The 25,133-nt window shown below is 47.4% G+C and overlaps 2 protein-coding genes across 5 annotated transcripts in view; one reads left to right on the top strand and one right to left on the bottom strand.

The window, feature by feature from the left end:
- On the top strand, window positions 1-24,238 carry LOC310853286 (metalloproteinase inhibitor 3). 2 transcript variants are annotated; one of them, XM_083757564.1, is made up of 6 exons: window positions 1-186; window positions 11,347-11,429; window positions 16,752-16,860; window positions 18,850-18,971; window positions 23,730-23,917; window positions 24,059-24,238. In XM_083757564.1, exons 1-6 carry the CDS (start codon window positions 6-8, stop codon window positions 24,066-24,068), a joined length of 693 nt encoding a protein of 230 aa, XP_083613690.1. In that variant the 5' UTR covers window positions 1-5; the 3' UTR covers window positions 24,069-24,238. The 2 variants fall into 2 exon arrangements, with proteins under 2 accessions (XP_083613690.1, XP_083613689.1); XM_083757563.1 differs by lacking the exon at window positions 24,059-24,238 and having other exon boundaries at window positions 23,730-23,945.
- The window catches only part of syn3 (synapsin III), a gene marked incomplete at both ends in the record, with an annotated part of 94,806 nt that overhangs the window by 31,718 nt on the left and 37,955 nt on the right, over window positions 1-25,133 (bottom strand). The gene's annotated exons all lie outside the window — the stretch shown is intronic.

Genomic DNA, 25,133 nt, shown 5'->3' with positions numbered 1-25,133 from the left:
TGGAGATGCGGTGGTCCGGGGGGTCCGGGGGGGGGCAGCGGTGTCAGCGGTGGTCCGCGTGTCAGCGGCTGTGGCTGCGCGCGCTGCTGGTCCTCAGCCTGGGTCTCCACAACATGAGCACGCTGACGGACGCCTGCTCCTGCATGCCCACCCACCCACAGGACGCATACTGCAGCGCAGACATAGGTACGTACCCCCTCCCCTCCCCACGCACCCCCGTACCCATGCCCACGCACCCACAGGACGCATACTGCAGCGCAGACATAGGTACGTACCCCCTCCCCTCCCCACGCACCCCCGTACCCATGCCCACGCACCCACAGGACGCGCTATGTTTACAATTATATCCATCCATCCATCCATCCATCCATCCGTACCCCCTGAGACTAAGGCTAAATGTCATCAAACGGTGGTCCCGTGGCTCAAATGGGTCTGAGAGGCTAAATGTCATCAAACGGTGGTTCCGTGGCTCAAATGGGTCTGAGAGGCTAAATGTCATCAAACGGTGGTCCCGTGGCTCAGATGGGTCTGAGAGGCTAAATGTCATCAAATGGTGGTTCCGTGGCTCAAATGGGTCTGAGAGGCTAAATGTCATCAAACGGTGGTTCCGTGGCTCAGATGGGTCTGAGAGGCTAAATGTCATCAAACGGTGGTTCTGTGGCTCAAATGGGTCTGAGAGGCTAAATGTCATCAAATGGTGGTTCCGTGGCTCAGATGCCAAATACATAATGGACCCTGTGATGTGAAAAGGAATCATAGCAGAATCATATAAAGGTTTGATTATAGCAGCAGAAGATAGAGCAGAAAAAAAACTAAATACAAACACGACAAAGAAGCTGCATCGGTTAGAAATATATATATATATATATATATATATATATATATATATACTGCTCCATGCGTTTGTTTACTCCGTCACACTGCTGCACGCGCGTGTACTGTATGTGTGTTTACTCGTCAGTCACACTGCTGCGCGTGTGTGTGTGTGTGTGTGTTTACTCGTCAGTCACACTGCTGCGCGTGTGTGTGTGTGTGTTTACTCGTCAGTCACACTGCTGCGCGTGTGTGTGTGTGTGTTTACTCGTCAGTCACACTGCTGCGCGTGTGTGTGTGTGTGTTTACTGTAGTCACACTGCTGTGCGTGTGTGTGTGTGTGTGTTTACTCGTCAGACACACTGCATGCGCGCATGTGTGTGTTTACTCGTCAGTCACACTGCTGTGTGTGTGTGTGTGTGTGTTTACTCGTCAGTCACACTGCATGTGTGTGTGTGTGTGTGTTTACTCGTCAGTCACACTGCATGTGTGTGTGTGTGTGTGTTTACTCGTCAGTCACACTGCATGTGTGTGTGTGTGTGTGTGTTTACTCGTCAGTCACACTGCTGCGCGTGTGTGTGTGTGTGTTTACTAGTCAGTCACACTGCTGTGTGTGTGTGTGTGTGTGTGTGTGTGTGTGTGTTTACTGTAGTCACACTGCTGTGCGTGTGTGTGTGTGTGTGTGTGTGTGTGTGTGTGTTTACTGTAGTCACACTGCTGTGCGTGTGTGTGTGTGTGTGTGTTTACTCGTCAGTCACACTGCATGCTGCGTGCGCGCGTGTGTGTGTTTACTGTAGTCACACTGCTGTGTGTGTGTGTGTTTACTCGTCAATCACACTGCATGCTGCGTGCGCGCGTGTGTGTGTGTTTACTCGTCAGTCACACTGCTCTGCGCTCGCGTGTGTCACTTACTGAAAGAGCAGGTGGTTGCCATAGCAACTGGCCCCAGCTCTGATTGGATGAATGATTCAAGCAAGCCGTCGATCACTTCAGACATGCATGCTGTGGTTGTTGACAACCAGACCAGCATGTGGAGTTAAGTAAAAGTATCAATACTTTAATATAGGAATACAAGTAATTGTCCCGGATTCAAAATTTGCTGGAATAAAAGTACTGGTATTTACTGGTATCGGTATTTAAGTACCAAACGTAGAAAGTATATAGATCTACAGTACAGGTAGATCGGCTATTTTCAAATGGCCTAAATGTACGTTGTGCTGAAGTGGTATAATGTATGTTTGGTAATAATAATCTAGTAGTAGATACAGTTTTCAAATAAATGCAGCGAAGTAAAAAAGTACAATATTTGTATCCCCCCCCCCCCCCCCAGAATCCACCAGTTCTTAATGTCTCTGAGCCGAGGTGTGATTCGAGTGCTTTTGCAACTCATGCGTCTCGAGACTCGTGCCACTGTCGGTCAGACGCGCGTGGCCGGTTAAGACTCACCCGTTTACGCGGGTTAAAAGTCACCCGTGGCTCCCGACATGCGTGGCGGGTTACAACTAATCCATGCTGCAGGTTAAAAGTCTCGTGGCTTCCTGTGAGGTCAGGGGTTATAGGTCACCGTCGTCCCACTGCAAGAAATACTGGTTTGGTTAAGTAAAGTAAGCAAAGTAAGGATCCGTTATTCTAAATATGCCAAAACTAAAATCCCACGACATCAACAGAGCAAGAAGTCAACACTCATCTAGACCACAAAGTGCTGCACAGATCATCAAAAAAAGATAGAGAAATTGATTCAGACACGCAAGAGATGACATTTCTAAATCTGAGACAGACCGTAAGACGTATATTAGCAGCGACATTGCCTTCATATGTAGTTTCAAGGCTTTTGCGGCCACATTAAAGGTATATTCAGTGATTTCACTTAATTCAAATATCACTTATTTTTTTGTTTTGTTGTGATAATCCTCCCTACTATAGAGTGTGCTGACCATATAAGGAGTTCCTCCCTGTCCCCAGTTAACCCCTGGGGGTCAAAAAACCTTAGGTTTCGTTTTTGACTCTCTATCCTGATTGGACGAAGGCTTAGGTCCCAGCCAAAAACGAAACCTAAGGTTTTTTGAGTGAAATCACTGAATATAACTTTAATTCAATTTTCTCCAGAAACTGGCTGTATCAAATATGAATGGACATCATTAACGACGCACAGCCACTCCCCTGACAGAAAGGCCGGGGTGGTCGGTTTATTTTTCAAACACAGTTCTTATATGAAGCGACCTACAATGCAAATAAGAAAATGCATGAACCTGTGTGTTGGCGCCCTCTACTGAAAGTGACGTCAGACTTCGGTGCTCTATAGAGTGTGCTGACCATATAAGGAGTTCTTCCCTGTCCCCAGTTAACCCCTGGGGGGTCAAAAAAACCGTAGGTTTCGTTTTTGGCTATAGGTGGCCCAGCCTTCATCCAATCAGGATAGAGAGGGGCCTTCCGCCAATCATGATTGAGCGGGGGCGGGCCTTGGTGTGTGTGCTGTTGGCCTGTTTTCCAAATCATCCAAATCACGGAATGCTCCTTTAACTTAAATCTTGGCTCCTGGGGCGATCCCTGGAACAACACATTCGCAGATGGGGGTCGGCGGCCAAATACATATCATTCTGGGGGTCCTTGACATGAAAATGTTTGAAAACCACCGATATAGAAACATGTTTTTCAGAAAACTGTCTGTTTTTCGTTTTTGGAGAGAGGAATGTTCGCGTAGTGTTTGTGTATATATATACAGCCCCACACGTCTCATATTTGCCATGGACAATAAAAGGAGAAAATTAGGCCAAATGTCCGTGCTCTTCGTATGTCAGTTGATACTATCAATGATAAGGGCTACCAACTACACCCTATAGGAGAAGCTCTCGTCATCCTGCTAAATACCTAACAGACACTAACTTCGCTGATGACATGCACGCTTATCAGTCAATCATTGGAATACGCTCGGGCTCTCCTTCGGTCTCTTGAGCAGGCCTCCAACTGTGTTGGTCTCTATCCTCAAGACCAAAATGCGTAATTTAATGCTGAATACGTAGATATATGCAAATCCAACAATAACCACATTATAAAAACACTTAACACTCCTCTGAAACAGGTTGATGACTACAAGTATTTGGGTTCATTTATATCTTCTTCCCAAAAGGACTTTCAAACTAGGAAGGGTATGGCCTGGTCAGCCTGCAATGACATGCATACGATCTGGTCATCCCAGCTTAGTAAGATATTCAAAGTAAAAACATATTTAGGACGACCGTCGAGCCGATTCTACTCTGACTCAGAGAAATTAGAAAAATGGTTGGATGGCCCTTACCCCCGCCTTCTAATGAGAGCACAAAATCTCTCTTGGAAGACTAATCTAATATACGGCAACCTTCCCCGTGTTTCTTCACTAGTTCCGATCCAGAAGAACACAGTTTGCCGGCCACTGCTACAGAGCTGACAATGAGGTTATATCTTCCCTTCTTCTCTGGAGTCCTGCCTCAAAGCAGACCAGAGGTAGAAAACTGTCGTTCCATGATGTCATCGCTAGGGACACATGCTTCAGTAAGCAGGAACTGGGGATGGCAATGAAGGACCGGAAAGTCTGGCGTGGCATTGTGAAACCCACGATCTCGACCGTGGTCAAGAAATGATGGTGATGAGGTCAAATGTCCTTTTTTTGTGCTATCCTGTTTGAACTATATACAGCTTTTGTCCCCACACGTCTCAATATTTACCATTGACAATGAAAGGAGAAATTAGGTCAAATCTCCGCCAAATATGACTATAAATTTAATTTAACCAAACAATCACATAAATTCAGTTGTTCATGAGATGTCGTACGATGATAAGAGCGCCCCTCACTTCACACGGGTGTGATTTTTTTATTAGATTCCTTGTCAGTCCCCCGCATACCTGTGGATTGGGCCTCGATTTGGTTGTGTCATTATATGCAGAGAGAGAGAGAGAGAGAGAGAGAGAGAGAGAGAGCTACTGGGCTGCCATGATAATATTGGCAACTGAAACGGTCCATTCACATCATGGCCACTAGGGGGGAAAGAAGCAGCGGTTGTTTTCCCAAAGCCTTTTTTTTGTGTTGCTTTTCCTTTTTTTCTTTTTCAGTGCCAAAGATTAGGAGGCCTGACCTTTGACCTCATAGATTTGGGTTCCCTGTGCTCGGGACCCTCGGGTGACAGGAGCCAGACTTTACATTATAGTATAGGCTACAATGAAGTGGGTCAGTTGAGGAGGATTATCGGCGCTGGTGTGTGCTTGGCTCGGGATCAGGGGAGCGGGCCGGGGGGGGGAGAAACCGATCTCCCTCAAGTCAGTCACGGCCCGTATGGGTCGTAGGTATTTAGCTGTGCATATAGAGGAGCTTTGTCAAAGAGTCCAAAAAAATGCACGGGCTACTGGCTTTGTTTTGTAGTTTGGCCTGTGGCAGCATGTTCTGCTGGATGGTGGTGGAGGTGGTGGAGGTGGAGGTGGAGGAGGTACCACAACCTTCTCACCTCCCTGCTGGGAAATGGTGCATTTATATCGCGCCTTTATTACGTTCACCCATTCACACACCTTTACATAGATTGTGCATTACATTCACCCATTCACACACACATTCACACACCTTTACATAGATTGTGCATTACATTCACCCATTCACACACCTTTACATAGACGAACGGACGGACACACACACACACACACACACGGACGGAGTGCAAAACATACTCTCTCCCCATGCCTTCGGCCTGGTGGAGACAATGAATGGATTAAAATATTGACATATAATTGCTAATAGCTACTTTAAGGAGCGCGATGCAGTCGGTTTCACAGTGTAGGTTCCAGCATGGCAGTGTGTGTGTGTGTGTGTGTGTGTGTGTGTGTGTCATACTGAGAATTCCTCTGTCTTCTGTCGCCTAAGGCTGGGAAGCTGTCCTGCATACTAAAACATGACTGTCACCATCCCTCTCTCTCTCTCTCTCTCTCTCTCTCTCTCTCTGTCTCTCTGTCTGTCTCTCTCTCTCTCTCTCTCTCTGTCTGTCTTCTCTCTCTCACTCACACACAAACGGGTGACTTTCTCCTTGATATATATATATATATATATATATATATCTTTGTCGTTTCGTGATCTCTTGCACGCTGCTGGGCTAAACGAGTTCACCTTCACAATGAGAACGTCGTAAAAATGTAGCATAATTATGTCATCCCATATACATGTCAAAATGTAGCATATGTCATCTCATATACATGTCAAAATCCTCCACGGAAGATAAACATGTATACGAGTCAGTGAGTACGCAAACACACTGGCCTGTACCATGACAGCTGAGAGAGAGAGAGAGAGAGAGAGAGAGAGAGAGAGAGAGAGAGAGAGAGAGAGAGAGAGAGGAAGAGAGAGGGGGGGGGAAGAGAGAGAGAGGGGGGGGGAAGAGAGAGAGAGGGGGGGGACGAGAGAGAGAGAGAGGGGGGAAGAGAGAGAGAGAGAGAGGGGGGAGAGAGAGAGCTATATACACATGGTGTGGGACATTAGCGCACTGACAGACAGTATTACTGGTGTGAGACATGTGTGTGTGTGTGTGTTTGTGTGTGTGTGTGTGTGTGTGTGTGTAAGGGCTCTAGGGTGACCACATCCAAACTGTTCATTTGAGGGACAGAAGAGTATCGCTTGTGTGGGACAAGTAGGGGGACGGGGACGGGGGGGACGGGGACAGGCTTAGCAACTTACATGAGTAATTATAAATGCATCATCATTGTCGCCCAGAGGCCTAATATTGCCCATCATTTTGTAATTAAACCACTCTGGCGTCTCACATTTGGTTTTAAAATGCAAATTCTGGTCAGCAATATGCAATATGGCCCTCTGGAGTGAGAGTGGAGATATAGTGGCCCTCTGGAGTGAGAGTGGAGATATAGTGGCCCTCTGGAGTGAGAGTGGAACTATAGTGGCCCTCTGGAGTGAGAGTGGAACTATAGTGGCCCTCTGGAGTGAGTGTGGAACTATAGTGGCCCTCTGGAGTGAGTGTGGAACTATAGTGGCCCTCTGGAGTGGGTGTGGAACTATAGTGGCCCTCTGGAGTGAGAGTGGAACTATAGTGGCCCTCTGGAGTGAGTGTGGAACTATAGTGGCCCTCTGGAGTGAGAGTGGAGATATAGTGGCCCTCTGGAGTGAGTGTGGAACTATAGTGGCCCTCTGGAGTGAGTGTGGAACTATAGTGGCCCTCTGGAGTGGGTGTGGAACTATAGTGGCCCTCTGGAGTGAGAGTGGAACTATAGTGGCCCTCTGGAGTGAGTGTGGAACTATAGTGGCCCTCTGGAGTGAGTGTGGAACTATAGTGGCCCTCTGGAGTGAGTGTGGAACTATAGTGGCCCTCTGGAGTGAGTGTGGAACTATAGTGGCCCTCTGGAGTGAGTGTGGAGATATAGTGGCCCTCTGGAGTGAGTGTGGAGATATAGTGGTCCTCGCCATGGTCAAAGTTGCCCACCCCTGATCTAAGGAAACGATACGTGTATACACTATAGAGTGCTATGTCTACGTGAGCTGCTATTTCAGTTACAGGCACATGAAACGTCTTAGAAATGAGGGATGGAAATGACTCTGGTCACCCTGTAGGGAGGACCCTTTTCCCCCCTGGAGACGGGGGTCACCGTGGGGAAATGACACAAACCCCGGTCTGTCTGGGGAGAGAGAGGCACGGGCTCGGAGTCCTTTCACACATTCCACACAGCAACGGCATGGCCGGCGGCCAATCAGTGGCCGGCGCGTCCAGTGACTCCTTGGAGCTATCTGGAGAATGTGTGGCCTGTGTGTGAAAATGCTTCTTAAAAAGTGGGGGTCCGGGGACTTGAGGAGGGGGTTCTACCTGGACCCTTTACAGGTCTGTAAACTATGGTTCATCGCTTCCCGTGTGAAAGGCCCATAAACGGTTTCATATACCGTAGTTTCAGTTTTGAGGTTCAGAGAGACAGAAAAGGGAAATGCGGCTGCTGTGTATTCTACTGTGGAGGTTCCAGGCAGATGTTTCCTGTCCTTATTATACATTCCTGGGTAATTGTGCCCTTCATGGTCCCTCGGAGGCCGTGCCTCGTGTAGCGTAGTGCCTTACACGTCGTACGTCACAGTCCGTGCTCAGCCAAGCTGGGCACAGGGGGGGCTGGCACCCCTCAAAAAAAGAACACACATATTTGAAAGGTCAAGAAGCATCCCGAGAGCACGGTGGTTTGAAATGATTCCCACGTTGTGTGCATGCATGCGCGTGTGTGTGTGTGTGTGTGTGTGTGTGTGTGTGTGTGTGTGTGTGTGTGTGTGTGTGTGCTTTCTAATGAAGCTGTGGCAAGTTTTTCAGTCTGTCGACATTTCAGTGGTTAAATGACCCACAACCTCTAAAATAGTTGTTGAACAAAGATTGGGCATGGATGGGACACACACGCACACACAGTACATTTGTATAGCGCCTTTATCCATAGTACATCACATTCACACACACATTCATACACCGAAGGCAGCGGAAACCATGCAAGGCACCAACCAGCACATCAGGAGCATTCACACACACACACACACACACACACACACACACACACACACACACACACACACACACACACACACACACACACACACACACACACACACACACACACACACACACACACACACACACACACACACACACACACACACACACACACACACACACACACACACACACACACACAATGACAATGACACAATCTGGAACTACAGAATGACCATGACACGATCTGGAACTACAGAATGACCATGACACGATCTGGAACTACAGAATGACCATGACACGATCTGGAACTACAGAATGACCATGACACGATCTGGAACTACAGAATGACCATGACACGATCTGGAACTACAGAATGACCATGACACGATCTGGAACTACAGAATGACCATGACACGATCTGGAACTACAGAATGACCATGACACGATCTGGAACTACAGAATGACCATGACACAATGTGGAACTACAGAATGACACGTGCTTCATTTCTTTCTTTCTCTAGTTGGGGGAAGAATGTTTTCTTTTTCTTTTTTTCCACTCTAGAGAATGTGAGGCTCCAAAGGAATGTGGGAAGGAAATTCCACTGGGATAAAGATAACAATCATCCCCAGACAGTTTTGGATATATTATGTCTGTGGTTAACAGGTGGACTGACCTGTCTGTGGTCATTAGTTGTCTGTGGTCAGCAGGTGGACTGACCCGTCTGTGGTCATTAGCTGTCTGTGGTCAGCAGGTGGACTGACCTGTCTGTGGTCATTAGCTGTCTGTGGTCAGCAGGTGGACTGACCTGTCTGTGGTCATTAGCTGTCTGTGGTCAGCAGGTGGACTGACCTGTCTGTGGTCATTAGTTGTCTGTGGTCAGCAGGTGGACTGACCTGTCTGTGGTCATTAGTTGTCTGTGGTTAACAGGTGGACTGACCTGTCTGTGGTCATTAGCTGTCTGTGGTCAGCAGGTGGACTGACCTGTCTGTGGTCAGCAGGTGGACTGACCCGTCTGTGGTCATTAGCTGTCTGTGGTCAGCAGGTGGACTGACCCGTCTGTGGTCATTAGCTGTCTGTGGTCAGCAGGTGGACTGACCTGTCTGTGGTCATTAGCTGTCTGTGGTCAGCAGGTGGACTGACCCGTCTGTGGTCATTAGTTGTCTGTGGTCAGCAGGTGGACTGACCCGTCTGTGGTCATTAGTTGTCTGTGGTCAGCAGGTGGACTGACCCGTCTGTGGTCATTAGTTGTCTGTGGTCAGCAGGTGGACTGACCCGTCTGTGGTCATTAGTTGTCTGTGGTCAGCAGGTGGACTGACCCGTCTGTGGTCATTAGTTGTCTGTGGTCAGCAGGTGGACTGACCTGTCTGTGCTCAGCAGGTGGACTGACCTGTCTGTGGTCATTAGCTGTCTGTGGTCAGCAGGTGGACTGACCTGTCTGTGCTCAGCAGGTGGACTGACCCGTCTGTGGTCATTAGTTGTCTGTGCTCAGCAGGTGGACTGACCCGTCTGTGGTCATTAGTTGTCTGTGGTCAGCAGGTGGACTGACCTGTCTGTGCTCAGCAGGTGGACTGACATGTCTGTGGTCAGCAGGTGGACTGAAGTAACCAGACAGTGTTGGTTACTTGTGCAAGCAGAGCGCACAAGTACCAGGATCGGCTGGGTACGTACGTACGTATGTACGTACGGTGTCCTCTCTTATTACAGACCGTAGCCCAATCAGGGAACCAGCATCACTGGCAAAGTCATTATGTCGTCATTACAATATATCATAATATATCAGGTTTTTTTTAGTTTTCTTTTTTATGCGGTGATGCCAGTGGTGAGCGCACCACATGGCGCGCTCTGCTTATGCACAAGTAGGCCATGCATGGCCTACTTGTGCACAAGGCGCTAGTTGACATCTCGACAGAGTGCAGTTTTAGTTATGTCTGTGGTTAAAGTGTTGTCGACTAATACTGTGACGAAAAACGTTTTTCACTGACAAAAACCACATAAAAACTAAATAAAAACTAAGCCATGATGACTAAAACTATGACTAAATATACTGACAAAACAAATAGAAACTAGACTAAAATGTTAGGGAGGGACTAGTGGACGAGAGATCCAGTATAAGTCATTTTTGTGTGCTGAAAATAGACTATTTTCAGCAAGTGTAAAAACATTCATTACGACGCCATCAACGCCCACCAATAAATACATTTTAGTCGACTAAATCAACTGTATATTTAGTCGACTAAAATCTTATATTTAGTCGACTAAAACTAGACTTAACACTAAAACATTCCAGGTGACTAAAATGCGACTGAAACTAAATGAAAACTATTGAAGAGACTAATGAGTAAAACCACAATAAAAATGTTCTGCCAAAAACAACACTGTGTGGTTAGCAGGTGAACTTCACACTACTAGACCCCCTCCTGTATTGGGGGGGGGGGGGGTCTCCCCCATGGCCCGGGGCAGAGCAGTGACACCGGTCCGTTCACTGTCCTAAATTAAGACCACTACAATACAATAGGCCCACTTACTTATACTTACTGCAAACAGGGAGTGAAAGCAAAAGCTAAATCCGTTGAGAGTTTTCACCCGGCCGTTTACATGAGGGCGCTGCCCCCCCATCCCCCCCGGCGTAGATAGGATCTGTTTCGAGGCCCGCAGCCCTTTATAGAACCATGCCCGTTTCAACAACAGGACGCGTGCACGTGGATTTAGGAATGATACAACATGAGGGGCGAGGGTTTGGGAGGGAGAGAGATGGCCGGACCCACCGAGCTATAATATGGAGACTTCTCTTCTCTGTCAGTCTTTGTAATGAGTTGTGCTTGAAATGTACTGTAATTCTACAAACTGTTAATAAATACTTCTAATCAATCAATCAATCAAACCTGAACATAGAGGTTCTGTACTCTGGAACACACTCCTAATCTTTACTCTGTACTTTTTTCTTCATTTGCTGCTTAATTTCATTTTAGCGATGTTAGCTATTTTTTGGCGGGGGCATTCGAACATGCTGCTAAGTAAAAAAACGTATTTTTTTGTATCCTCTCTTCTCAGTGATCCGCGCTAAAGTGGTAGCCAAGAAGCTCCTGAAAGACGGCCATTTTGGAATGATGCGCTACACCGTCAAGCAGATGAAGGTAAGCTATAAGAGTTAGTGTCGGCCATGTTGGAATGATGCGCGATAGCTACACTGTCAAACGGGATCCACGCGTAATTTCCGACAGAGCATTAGTCCGACATGCGGGAACAACGGTCGGACTATAGCGATCGAACATGCACTGCTCCTGTTGCTTGTGGTGATGGTTTTTGACGTAAAGCGCTTTGGGATAATTACAAAAAAAGCGCTCTATAAATGCACCGTTTACCAGAAAGTAAAGCTGCGCCTGAGCGACAGCTGTCTGAGGAAACACACACACACACACACACACACAAACACACACACACACACACACACACACACTGCTGCGACTGCTCAAAGTCTCTTCTAATTATGGAGTCTGTATATATTTGGCACACGTCCTCCAGAACTCTGCAGGGCGAAACCAAAGCCAGGCGCTCTGATATTCCCCCCTGATATTCTTTCTTACATAATCTTGCGTTATTTCCCAAAGGCCGTGCCTGCCTCCCTCGCCAGCTCTGGCAACCGTCCCTCTGTTAAGGCAGCAGCCAAGAGGCAGGCACGAGATTAGTAGCTTACAGACATTATGAATTAAGGGTGGGGCGGTTGGGAGGGGGGGGGTAAACACCACCAAAGTCAAACACTGCATCGATATATGAGGGTATGAAAATTGAAAACAATCCTACAGTATGTTGGTCTGCACCCCGAAAACAGTAAAAGTGCAATCGTCTCCCACTAGTGATTTGTTCCCGTTGGTAATCTCCTTGTGATTATAATTAAAGATGCATGCAGTGCTGTCCTTCCATTTACCATTTAGAGTAATGTCAACTCCATAGACACATACACAACACCTGGGGGTCTATTAGAGTAATGCTAACTCCATAGACACATACACAACACCTGGGGGTCTATTAGAGTAATGCTAACTCCATAGACACATACACAACACCTGGGGGTCTATTAGAGTAACGTTAACTCCATAGACACATACACAACACCTGGGGGTCTATTAGAGTAACGTTAACTCCATAGACACATACACAACACCTGGGGGCCTATTAGAGTAATGCTAACTCCATAGACACATACTAAACACCTATTCATTTGCAATGCAACGGTCAAGGATAGAATCCTTTTCGTCGACTAAAACTGAGACGAAAAGTGTTCGTCGACTACCTAAAAACAGATAAAAACTAGACTAAAATGCTAGGAAGGGACTAGTGGACAAGAGATCCAGTATAAGTCATTTTACACTTGGTTGCATGCTGAAAATAGCAGATCTATAAGCTCGCGACGCGTTGTGAGCTTGTAGATCGCCTATTTTCAGCAAGTGAAAAGAAAACAGTCATTACGACGGCATCAAGGCCCCGCCAAAATACATTTGAGTTGACTAAATCACCTGTAGATCTACTAAAATCTTATGATATTTAGTCGACTAAAACTAGACTAAACACTGAGACATTCCAGGTGACTAAAACTAAATGAAAACTATTGAAGAGACTATGACTAAAATTTAAATCAAAATGTGCTGCCAAAAACAACAACAACAACAACAACAACTGCTGCTGTGTGTGTGTATAAAGGACTCTCCAACAACAGAGACATGAGAGTCAGCCATCTATTTGTGCCTCTTCTTATAAATAACAACACATTTCCTCCTCTCTGTGAGAAGAATGCTTTTTGCCTTGCTAAACAATTCCCCCCCGGTTGTTAACTGGCCTGTGCAATTCGTCCCACTTTTTCTGAGAAAGGCGGCGCATCTAAACAGGGATTTCCTGTCCGTTGGCAGACCAAATAAATCACACTCTGGCAAAACGGCAAAAACAGCTCCCATGGCAGAGAAACACTGGACTGTGTCAGCTGTGTGTGTGTGCGTGTGTGTGGTTGTGTGTGTATGTGTGTGGTTGTGTGGGGTTGTGTGTGTGTGTGTGTGTGTGAGAGGTGTTCATTCTCGAGGTCGGCTGTACATTTGACTATAGCCTGGAAGAAGCCCTTCTAACAGCAGCTAGTGCAGACCATCTCACAGCTAGGCTACAGATGTAAACTTTTAGTTGTTATCTTTGGCAGCCTATAGGGCATGTCCATAAGTTGGTTGTGAGGGGCTTACAAATGGCCGGCCTTTCCAAAAGGAGAGCCAAGCAGTTAGCGAGGTATTGCTCAGTTTCAGCCATTATAGGAAGCCGCTCAATTTGGAGGAGGCGTCGTTTCCTTTACCCATGATTTATGTCTGCTGCCCTGTGTCCGACATGTCAGCTGTACTGTATGTAACCATGCTGTCCTGTGTCCGTCATGTCAGCTGTACTGTATGTAACCATGCTGCCCTGTGTCCGTCATGTCAGCTGTACTGTATGTAACCATGCTGCCCTGTGTCCGTCATGTCAGCTGTACTGTATGTAACAATGCTTTGCCGTCCATGCACGTTGTAACTGGCTGCTCTCCTATTGTCAAACTGCACTGGCAGTGTTTATGTCCTTTGTACAAGGTATTCCTGTACTTCTCATTATGTGGACATAAATAAACATTTCAAATGTGTGTGTGTGTGTGTGTGTGTGTGTGTGTGTTGTTTGTTTTGGGGGGGGTTTTTTGGGGGGGGGGGTTCCGTGAACCTGAGAAGAATGGAGGAAACGCGGTCTGCGGTCGAGCAGTGACCTTGCAGCGCTGCTCGATTTATCGGAAAAAAGATGGCGATCTAGATTCAGACACCTACAGTATGCGATCTCATTTTGTGTAGAATCGTGAAGAATCGAGCAGCACTAGTAGGCTGTTCCAGTTCATTTTAGTTCCTCTTGTGTTTTTTGCTACAAGAGAGAGACTTTAAGAGAGGTTTAAAGTCTTTAAGCACTTTGATGTCGTCTGTTTAAAGACACAGTAGTTATGGCTCCAGGTGACACATTTTGAACGTAGTTAATGTTCAGCAACTACAGACTATAAAAAACGATACATATTCTCATGGGAAAACCAACAGAACCATGGTGTGCTGCGATGGGAAAACCAACAGCACCATGGTGTGCTGCGATGGGAAAACCAACAGCACCATGGTGTGCTGCGATGGGAAAACCAACAGCACCATGGTGTGCTGCGATGGGAAAACCAACAGCACCATGGTGTGCTGCGATGGGAAAACCAACAGAACCATGGTGTGCTGCGATGGGAAAACCAACAGAACCATGGTGTGCTGCGATGGGAAAACCAACAGCACCATGGTGTGCTGCGATGGGAAAACCAACAGAACCATGGTGTGCTGCGATGGGAAAACCAACAGCACCATGGTGTGCTGCGATGGGAAAACCAACAGAACCATGGTGTGCTGCGATGGGAAAACCAACAGAACCATGGTGTGCTGCGATGGGAAAACCAACAGAACCATGGTGTGCTGCGATGGGAAAACCAACAGAACCATGGTGTGCTGCGATGGGAAAACCAACAGCACCATGGTGTGCTGCGATGCGACCTTGTCAAAACAGCATAAAAAAAAAGTCACAGTGTGTTTGTTATGCAATGTAATTATGTTATCTGTGATTTAGTTACGGGCCGAGCTTAATGCTTTATCTCCCACGAGGAATTCTTAACCCATTCTGAACGGGAACCCATTTTGGTGTCAGCATCATGTTATGCTTTAGCTATTGAACAATAGCAGATCTACAAGCTCATAGCGCGCCACCGAGTGGCGCGCTATGAGCTTGTAGGTCTGCTATTTTTGAAAAATCGAAGAACGACTGACATTTTTATAATCTGATCTCAGGTCAGAATGGGTTAAGGGAATGTCTGATAGATAAAGCAGCTTACTGTGACTGGCTGGCACTCTGTGATCATTTAAGCTCAGCAGGAGTCCAGGTGTTCATTTAAACCCATTTAGACCCAAGGCCCACTCTAAAAATAAGGTCTTCTAAATCCTGACAGTTTTCTGGAGAAAAAAACCCTATGTTTCTACGTTAGTGGTGAAAAACCCTGTTTCTACGTTAGTGGTGAAAAACCCTGTGTTTCTACGTTAGTGGTGAAAAACCCTATGTTTCTACGTTAGTGGTGAAAACCCCTGTTTCTATGTTAGTGGTGAAAAACCCTGTTTCTACATTAGTGGTGAAAAATCCTGTTTCTACGTTAGTGGTGAAAAACCCTGTTTCTACGTTAGCGGTGAAAAACCCTGTTTCTACGTTAGCGGTGAAAAACCCTGTTTCTACGTTAGTGGTGAAAAACCCTGTTTCTACGTTAGTGGTTAAAAACCCTGTTTCTACGTTAGTGGTGAAAAACCCTGTGTTTCTACGTTAGTGGTGAAAAACCCTATGTTTCTACGTTAGTGGTGAAAACCCCTGTTTCTATGTTAGTGGTGAAAAACCCTGCTTCTACGTTAGTGGTGAAAAACCCTGTTTCTACGTTAGTGGTGAAAAACCCTGTTTCTACCTTAGTGGTGAAAAACCCTGTTTCTACGTTAGTGGTGAAAAACCCTGTTTCTACGTTAGTGGTGAAAAACCCTATGTTTCTACGTTAGTGGTGAAAAACCCTATGTTTCTACGTTAGTGGTGAAAAACCCTATGTTTCTACGTTAGTGGTGAAAAACCCTGTTTCTACGTTAGTGGTGAAAAACCCTGTGTTTCTACGTTAGTGGTGAAAAACCCTATGTTTCTACGTTAGTGGTGAAAACCCCTGTTTCTATGTTAGTGGTGAAAAACCCTGCTTCTACGTTAGTGGTGAAAAACCCTGTTTCTACGTTAGTGGTGAAAAATCCTGTTCCTACGTTAGTGGTGAAAAACCCTGTTTCTACGTTAGTGGTGAAAAACCCTATGTTTCTACGTTAGTGGTGAAAAACCCTATGTTTCTACGTTAGTGGTGAAAAACCCTATGTTTCTACGTTAGTGGTGAAAAACCCTGTTTCTACGTTAGTGGTGAAAAGCCCTATGTTTCTACGTTAGTGGTGAAAAACCTTTTTCACGTCAAGGACCCCCAGGGAGACATGTCTGTATTTGGCCGCTGACCCCCTTCTGAAAATACGTTGTATGTAAAAGTATTGGAAGTTGGAAATACTCTAGTAAAGTACAAATACCTCAACATACTGTAGTAATTAAGTAAAGTAGTACTTGAGTAAATGTACTTAATACTTACACTACTGGTATTAAACTGCTGTATGTTTTCTCTCTCTCTCTCTCTCTCTCTCTCTCTCCCCCCCCTCCATCTCTCTCTCCCTCCATCTCTCTCTCTCTCTCTCCATCTCTCTCCCTCCCTACCTCTCTCTCTCTCCCTCCATCTCTCCCCCTCTCCCTCTCTCCCTCCCCTCCCTCTCCCCCTCTCTCTCCCTCTCCCTCTCCCCCTCTCTCCCTCCCCTCCCTCTCCCCCCTCTCTCTCTCAGATGTACAAAGGCTTCAAGATGCAGCACGTCCAACACATCTACACCGATGCCTCCGAGGGACTGTGTGGCGTCAAGTTTGACATCAATAAATACCAGTATCTGATCACAGGTAAATAAATACCAGTATCTGATCACAGGTAAACAAAGACCAGTATCTGATCACAGGTAAATAAAGACCAGTATCTGATCACAGGTAAACAAAGACCAGTATCTGATCACAGGTAAATAAAGACCTGTATCTGATCACAGGTAAACAAAGACCAGTATCTGATCACAGGTAAATAAAGACCTGTATCTGATCACAGGTAAATAAAGACCAGTATCTGATCACAGGTAAACAAAGACCAGTATCTGATCACAGGTAAATAAAGACCTGTATCTGATCACAGGTAAATAAAGAAACCACAGTGCGACCTGCGTAGATATTTTTAAATGTTCATTGGAGCCTCCACCTGGCCAGCCGGGGCGCCTGATGGAGGGGAAAGGAACTGGTTGGAATAACGTGTTCCTTCCACGCGCTACGTCCAACTAGGGAAAGTCCCCCCTGTCAGGTGTAAAGGAGTAACTTGGACACTCAGGCATGAAAGAAGCATGAGTTCAAGTCCGTTGCTCTCCCCTTGTCCCCCATATATGGGGACTAGGTTGGTGGAGGGTGTGTAGAGCCCAGGATCACATTAGATGATTGACACAGGGGTGAAAAATGGGTTACAAAATCGTGGGAAAAAATATATGTATATAAATAAAAAATAATAATAATAATTGGAGCGACGTCATTTTGAGAATTGAGTTGAGTTGAGAATCACTGCTATAGAGTCGTAACAATCTTCTCATGGGGGTCCCTGGCATATATGTTCTAATGGGGGTCCGCAGGGCTGATTATAGTGTCCATTTGGGGGTCCTTGACATGACAAAGGGTGGGAACCAGAGCTATAGTACACATCCAAACATGATGTCAGATGATGTCAGCGTCGTGCGGTCAAACCCGACACGGCTAAGGAAAGGAACGCGTGCGCGCGGTTGGGATTCCCTCGTAGTGACGACATGGTCGTTAGCGGTCGAGGACAACGCGGACGAACAGCGACGTTCTCCTCCGTGGCTCGGAGGAGCACCTGTCGTAGAGGTCGCAACCCCAGACTTTGGCGGTAAGCCCGCCCCACGGCCAGAGGTCTATAAATAGAGGTCCGCGACCTTTGGACATTCAGAAATAGGGGTGTTGCTTTAACGTGGGCTTAGCGGACAGGATTGTCTTACCCCGCAGTTCAAACTACTGGGATTCCTTTGGGTGATTCGTTGACAGCAGTAGGTTTTGATCAACCCTTTACATGTCAAGGTCCATTATTTATTCTGTATTTGAGCCACAGAACCACCGTTTGATGACATTTAGCCTCTCAGACCCATTTGAGCCACGGAACCACCGTTTGATGACATTTAGCCTCTCAGACCCATTTGAGCCACGGAACCACCGTTTGATGACATTTAGCCTCTCAGACCCATTTGAGCCACGGAACCACCGTTTGATGACATTTAGCCTCTCAGACCCATTTGAGCCACGGAACCACCGTTTGATGACATTTAGCCTCTCAGACCCATTTGAGCCACGGAACCACCGTTTGATGACATTTAGCCTCTCACACCCATTTGAGCCACGGACCACCGTTTGATGACATTTAGCCTCTCAGACCTAAAACATAGAATATCTTGTTGTTGGATAACATTCCGTCCACAATTCCATGCTGTACTGATGTTGGCAAACGTTGATGAAAAATAACAATTATTCTACATTCTCTAATTGTGTAAATTAAGTATTGCAGATGTTTAACGATAATGGTAACTCTTGAGAGCGTAAAATGATTCATGATTCATGTTTCATTTTACACTCAGAATAAATGGCATGAACCTGAGTAAATTAAATCACAGGTAAATCAGTCGAGCGAATTATAGAGTGCAAAGAAAAACAATGAAGTGCTCCAAAGAAGTCAATACAGGATAGCATCAACATGCTCTGTGAATATCACGTTAAGCGCACTCTCGTGTGTGTGTGTGTGTGTGTGTGTGTGTGTGTGTGCGTGCGTGCGTGTGTCTGTGTCCGTCCACGCAGGTCGCATGTTCAACGGCAAGGTGTACACGGGGCTGTGCAACTTCAACGAACGGTGGGACCGCCTCTCACTGGCCCAGAAGAAAGGCTTCAATCACCGCTACCAGCTGGGCTGCGGGTGCAGGGTGAGTGGAACACAGTGGGTGTAGGGTGAGTGGGACACAGGGTGAGTGGGACACAGGGTGAGTGGAACACAGGGTGAGTGGGACACAGGGTGAGTGGGGCACAGGGTGAGTGGAACACAGGGTGAGTGGGACACAGGGTGAGTGGGGCACAGGGTGAGTGGGACACAGGGTGAGTGGGACACAGGGTGAGTGGGACACAGGGTGAGTGGGACACAGGGTGAGTGGAACACAGGGTGAGTGGGACACAGGGTGAGTGGGACACAGGGTGAGTGGGACACAGAGTGAGTGGGACACAGAGTGAGTGGGACACAGTGGACACAGAGTGAGTGGGACACAGTGGACACAGGGTGAGTGGGACACAGGGTGAGTGGAACACAGGGTGAGTGGAACACAGGGTGAGTGGGACACAGGGTGAGTGGGACACAGGGTGAGTGGGACACAGAGTGAGTGGGACACATAGTGAGTGGGACACAGTGGACACAGGGTGAGTGGGACACAGGGTGAGTGGGACACAGGGTGAGTGGAACACAGGGTGAGTGGGACACAGGGTGAGTGGGACACAGGGTGAGTGGGACACAGAGTGAGTGGGACACAGAGTGAGTGGGACACAGTGGACACAGAGTGAGTGGGACACAGTGGACACAGGGTGAGTGGGACACAGGGTGAGTGGGACACAGGGTGAGTGGAACACAGGGTGAGTGGGACACAGTGGACACAGGGTGAGTGGGACACAGGGTGAGTGGGACACAGTGGACACAGGGTGAGTGGGACACAGGGTGAGTGGGACACAGGGTGAGTGGAACACAGGGTGAGTGGGACACAGGGTGAGTGGAACACAGGGTGAGTGGGACACAGGGTGAGTGGGACACAGGGTGAGTGGGACACAGAGTGAGTGGGACACATAGTGAGTGGGACACAGTGGACACAGGGTGAGTGGGACACAGGGTGAGTGGGACACAGGGTGAGTAGGACACAGTGGGTGTAGGGTGAGTAGGACACAGGGTGAGAGGGACACAGGGTGAGTGGGACACAGGGTGAGTGGAACACAGGGTGAGAGGGACACAGGGTGAGAGGGACACAGGGTGAGTGGAACACAGGGTGAGAGGGACACAGGGTGAGTGGAACACAGGGTGAGAGGGACACAGGGTGAGAGGGACACAGGGTGAGTGGAACACAGTGGGTGCAGGGTGAGTGGGACACAGGGTGAGTGGGACACAGGGTGAGTGGAACACAGTGGGTGCAGGGTGAGTGGGACACAGTGGGTGTAGGGTGAGTAGGACACAGGGTGAGAGGGACACAGGGTGAGTGGAACACAGTGGGTGCAGGGTGAGTGGGACACATACATACAGTATGAGGATACCACACAGACACCGTTGAGCGGAGCTCTGGACATCTGCTGGACGCATCAGTCCAGCGTCACAACAAGTAACTGACCAGACAGAAGCCGTCGGGGCCCCAGAGGACCGGCCAACGCCTCTCACGTTGGACACGTAGTCCGTCCATTTGGACAAGTCACGGATTATGTAGTGTAGCATTTGTTATGTGCTGGTCAAAGGGCGTGCGTGCGTGCGTGCGTGCGTGCGTGCGAGAGAGAGAGAGAGAGAGAGAGAGAGAGAGAGAGAGAGAGAGAGAGAGAGAGCATAGAAAGAGCACGGCTCGGCGTGCCAAAGCCAACATACCAGAGTCGTTGTGCCTCCGCGTCACATTCCTTCCATAAATGATGATTTACAGCGTCGGAATGCAGGAAGCGTGCAATACCGGAGCATCACATCCAATTCAAACACACTTTAAAAGACAAATATGTTTTTCACACTCTTAGAGCATGTCCTCGGTCATCTTAGAGCATGTCCTCGGTCATCTTAGAGCATGTCCTCGGTCATCTTAGAGCATGTCCTCGCCCTCGGTCATCTTAGATCATGTCCTCGGTCATCTTAGAGCATGTCCTCGGTCATCTTAGAGCATGTCCTCGCCCTCGGTCATCTTAGATCATGTCCTCGGTCATCTTAGAGCATGTCCTCGGTCATCATAGAGCACCGAAAGTCTGACGTCAATGTTGGTATTGGTAGCTATAAGTCCACGGGTTCATGTACTTTTTATTTGCATTGTGATCCCCATAGGGGGGGATTTTAGATCGCCTCATATAAGAACTGTGGTTGACTGAGAGAAAACGCTATTGTTACTGCTGCTGAATTAGTTACATTTTCACTAGAAACAGACTGTATCAAATATGAGTGACTGACTGTCGCAAACGATACAGAGACACCTCCCTGACAATATAACGATACAGAGACACCTCCCTGACAATATAACGATACAGAGACACCTCCCTGACAATATAACGATACAGAGACACCTCCCTGACAATATAACGATACAGAGAGACCTCCCTGACAATATAATGATACAGAGACACCTCCCGACAATATAACGACACAGAGACACCTCCCTGACAATATAACGATACAGAGTCACCTCCCTGACAATATAACGATACAGAGACACCTCCCTGACAATATAACGATACAGAGACACCTCCCCGACAATATAACGATACAGAGACACCTCCCTGACAATATAACGATACAGAGACACCTCCCCGACAATATAACGATACAGAGACACCTCCCTGACAATATAACGATACAGAGACACCTCCCTGACAATATAACGATACAGAGACACCTCCCCGACAATATAACGATACAGAGACACCTCCCTGACAATATAACGATACAGAGACACCTCCCCGACAATATAACGACACAGAGACACCTCCCTGACAATATAACGATACAGAGACACCTCCCCGACAATATAACGACACAGAGACACCTCCCTGACAATATAACGATACAGAGACACCTCCCCGACAATATAACGACACAGAGACACCTCCCTGACAATATAACGATACAGAGACACCTCCCCGACAATATAACGATACAGAGACACCTCCCCGACAATATAACGACACAGAGACACCTCCCTGACAATATAACGATACAGAGACACCTCCCTGACAATATAACGATACAGAGACACCTCCCCGACAATATAACGACACAGAGACACCTCCCTGACAATATATATATGTCTCAGGGACTGTACCAGCGTACTTTAAAACAGCAGTGGTGACACCCCTGATAAAGAAACCTAGTCTGGATACCTCTATTTTTTCTAACTACAGACCCATCTCAAAGCTTCCGTTCATTTCTAAGATCCTTGAGAAAACGGTGCTGTCTCAACTCCAGTCTTTTTTGCAGCTTAATAGCATTTTTGATGTTTTTCAATCTGGGTTCAAAGCGTTTCACAGCACAGAGTCAGCGTTGTTGAAGGTTTTCAATGACATCCTATTGACCACCGACTCTGGGGACTCTGTGATCCTACTACTCCTAGATCTAAGCTCTGCTTTCGACACTCTCGATCACAATACTCTTATATCTCGTTTGGAGCTTTGTGTTGGTGTCAGAGATACCGCTTTAGCATGGTTCTCTTCCTATTTATCGGAGAGATGCTTCTCTGTTAAATTTGGCGACTACGTATCGTCCTCCACCCCCCTGTCCTCTGGAGTCCCCCAGGGCTCGATCCTTGGGCCTATTCTATTTTCTTTATATTTACTTCCTATTGGCCTTATCTTTAAGAAACATGGCATTTCGTATCACCTTTATGCGGATGATTCGCAAATATACATGCCCCTTAAAAAGGACAATAACGGCTCCCTGAAACCTCTGCTTGACTGTCTAAGTGACATCAAGGCATGGATGGCTCTTAATTTTCTAAGTGTCAACGAAAGTAAAACGGAGGTTATAGTGTTTGGACCTAGCGGTCCTGGTATCGTTCCCAATGACCAAGGTTCCCTGCAGCCATATGTGAAACCTGTGGTCTCAAACCTTGGCGTCAAACTAGACAATGCCCTTAAACTTGACAAACAGGTCAATGCAGTAGTTAGCTCTAGTTTCTATCATCTGAGGCTGCTGGCTAAAATCAAGTCGGTGCTATCCTTTAGTGATTTTGAGCGAGTTATACATGCCTTCATATCTACGCGGTTGGACTACTGTAATGCCTTGTACGCTGGTTTAAACCAAGCCTCCCTTGCTCGACTCCAGCTAGTCCAAAACTCAGCCGCTCGTCTACTCACAGGTACTCGCAGACGTGAGCATATCACACCTGTCTTGGCCTCCCTTCATTGGCTCCCTGTCCGCTTCAGAGTGGATTTTAAAATTATTTTATTTGTCTTTAAATCTATAAATGGTCTGGCTCCTCTTTATTTGTCTGACCTTATTGAGGTTTATACTCCTTCTAGATCACTGCGGTCTGAGGGCCAGCTAAACCTCAGGGTCACAAAGAAGACCCGCTTAAAGTCCAGAGGCGACCGAGCCTTTTCTGTTGTAGCCCCTAAACTATGGAACGCACTCCCCTCCCACGTCAAATTGGCCCCCTCCATCGAGACCTTTAAATCCCGCCTGAAGACCCACCTCTTTACCTTGGCTTTTAACCCCGCTTGAGTTCCTTTGGTCCTTGTATATGTTTCGTCTCACTGTGATGCTGTTGTTTTTCTGTAATGTGTCTCAGTTGTTGTCACTGTTTGTACTTTGTTTTTCTCGCTGTTGTTTTTCTGTGTGGTAGCTTTAGTGCACTTGTTTTTATTTTATTTTATTCTCCTGTACAGCACTTTGTTAACTCTGAGTTTTAAAACGTGCTATATAAATAAAGTGGATTGGATTGGATTGAACGTATCCCCGTGCGTCTCCTCCTCAGATCAAGCCGTGCCACTACCTGCCGTGCTTCGTCACCTCCAAGAACGAGTGCCTGTGGACGGACATGCTGAGCCACTTCGGCTACCCGGGCTACCAGTCTCGCCACTACGCCTGCGTCCAGCAGAAAGAGGGCTACTGCAGCTGGTACCGAGGCACGAGCGCCCGCGACAAGACCGCCATCAACGCCACGGACCCCTGAGGGCCCGCGACCAAACCGCCATCATGAAACGCCCCGCGACAAGAGCGCCATCAACGCCACCGACCACTGAGGGCCCGCAACCAAACCGCCATCATGAAACGCCCCGCGACAAGAGCGCCATCGACGCCCACCGACCCCTGAGTGCTCTGAAGCCCCAAACGCACTGACCCCCTAAACGCAGTGCTTTTCAACATTTTTCACAACAAAGGCCCGTTCGTTTATCGGCATTTGAGTCACACGGAACCACCGTTTTGATGACATTTACACTCGCTAACCCAAAACTAAACAATGTTGTTATTGTTGGATAGGATTTTGCCCACAAAAGTTCCATTCTCCAATTATGTATGTAGACCTGATTAAGTGCGCACGTTTTAACATTGACTTAACTCTTGAGAGCGTACAATGAAAAGTACAGTTTCATTTTACACTCTCAAAAGTTAAAGAACAAAATAAGGGGTTCCACGTGGTTCAAACTCTCCATCATTTAGCTGCATATCGGGGACCACCTGGAACCCTCTCGAGGACCTACTGGTGGTCCCCAGACCACTGGTTGAAAAACACTGCCCCAACGCCCCTCTCTCTATCTCTCTCCCCTCCACCTCACCTCCTCCTCTTCCTCCTCCACCCCAACCCTCCCCAAAACAAGCTACACCCAACCTTTCTCCCAAAAGAAGCTACACCCAACGCACCCAACCTTTCTCCCAAAACAAGCTACACCCAACCTTTCTCCCAAAACAAGCTACACCCAACACACCCAACCTTTCTCCCAAAACAAGCTATACCCAACACACCCAACCTTTCTCCCAAAACAAGCTACACCCAACACACCCAACCTTTCTCCCAAAATAAGCTATACCCAACACACCCAACCTTTCTCCCAAAACAAGCTATACCCAACACACCCAACCTTTCTCCCAAAACAAGCTATACCCAACACACCCAACCTTTCTCCGAAAATAAGCTATACCCAACACACCCAACCTTTCTCCCAAAACAAGCTACACCCAACACACCCAACCTTTCTCCCAAAACAAGCTACACCCAACACACCCAACCTTTCTCCCAAAACAAGCTATACCCAACACACCCAACCTTTCTCCCAAAACAAGCTACACCCAACACACCCAACCTTTCTCCCAACCAGTCCTCTCATACCAACGGTGTCCCCTCCCCCTCTTCTCTTCCCCCCCCCCCCCACCCCCCACC

This window comes from Protomyctophum parallelum (assembly GCF_964188405.1).
Source record: "Protomyctophum parallelum genome assembly, chromosome: 22".
Lineage (NCBI taxonomy): Eukaryota > Metazoa > Chordata > Actinopteri > Myctophiformes > Myctophidae > Protomyctophum > Protomyctophum parallelum.
This window is presented reverse-complemented; position numbering and strand designations above follow the sequence as displayed.

Coding starts and splice junctions, on each gene's coding strand:
- LOC310853286 (XM_083757564.1), top strand. CDS start 6: ATGCGGTGGTCCGGGGGGTCCGGGGGGGGGCAGCGGTGTCAGCGGTGG. Junction 187..11,346: donor ATACTGCAGCGCAGACATAG/GTACGTACCCCC, acceptor CTCTCTTCTCAG/TGATCCGCGCTAAAGTGGTA. Junction 16,861..18,849: donor ATACCAGTATCTGATCACAG/GTAAATAAATAC, acceptor CCGTCCACGCAG/GTCGCATGTTCAACGGCAAG.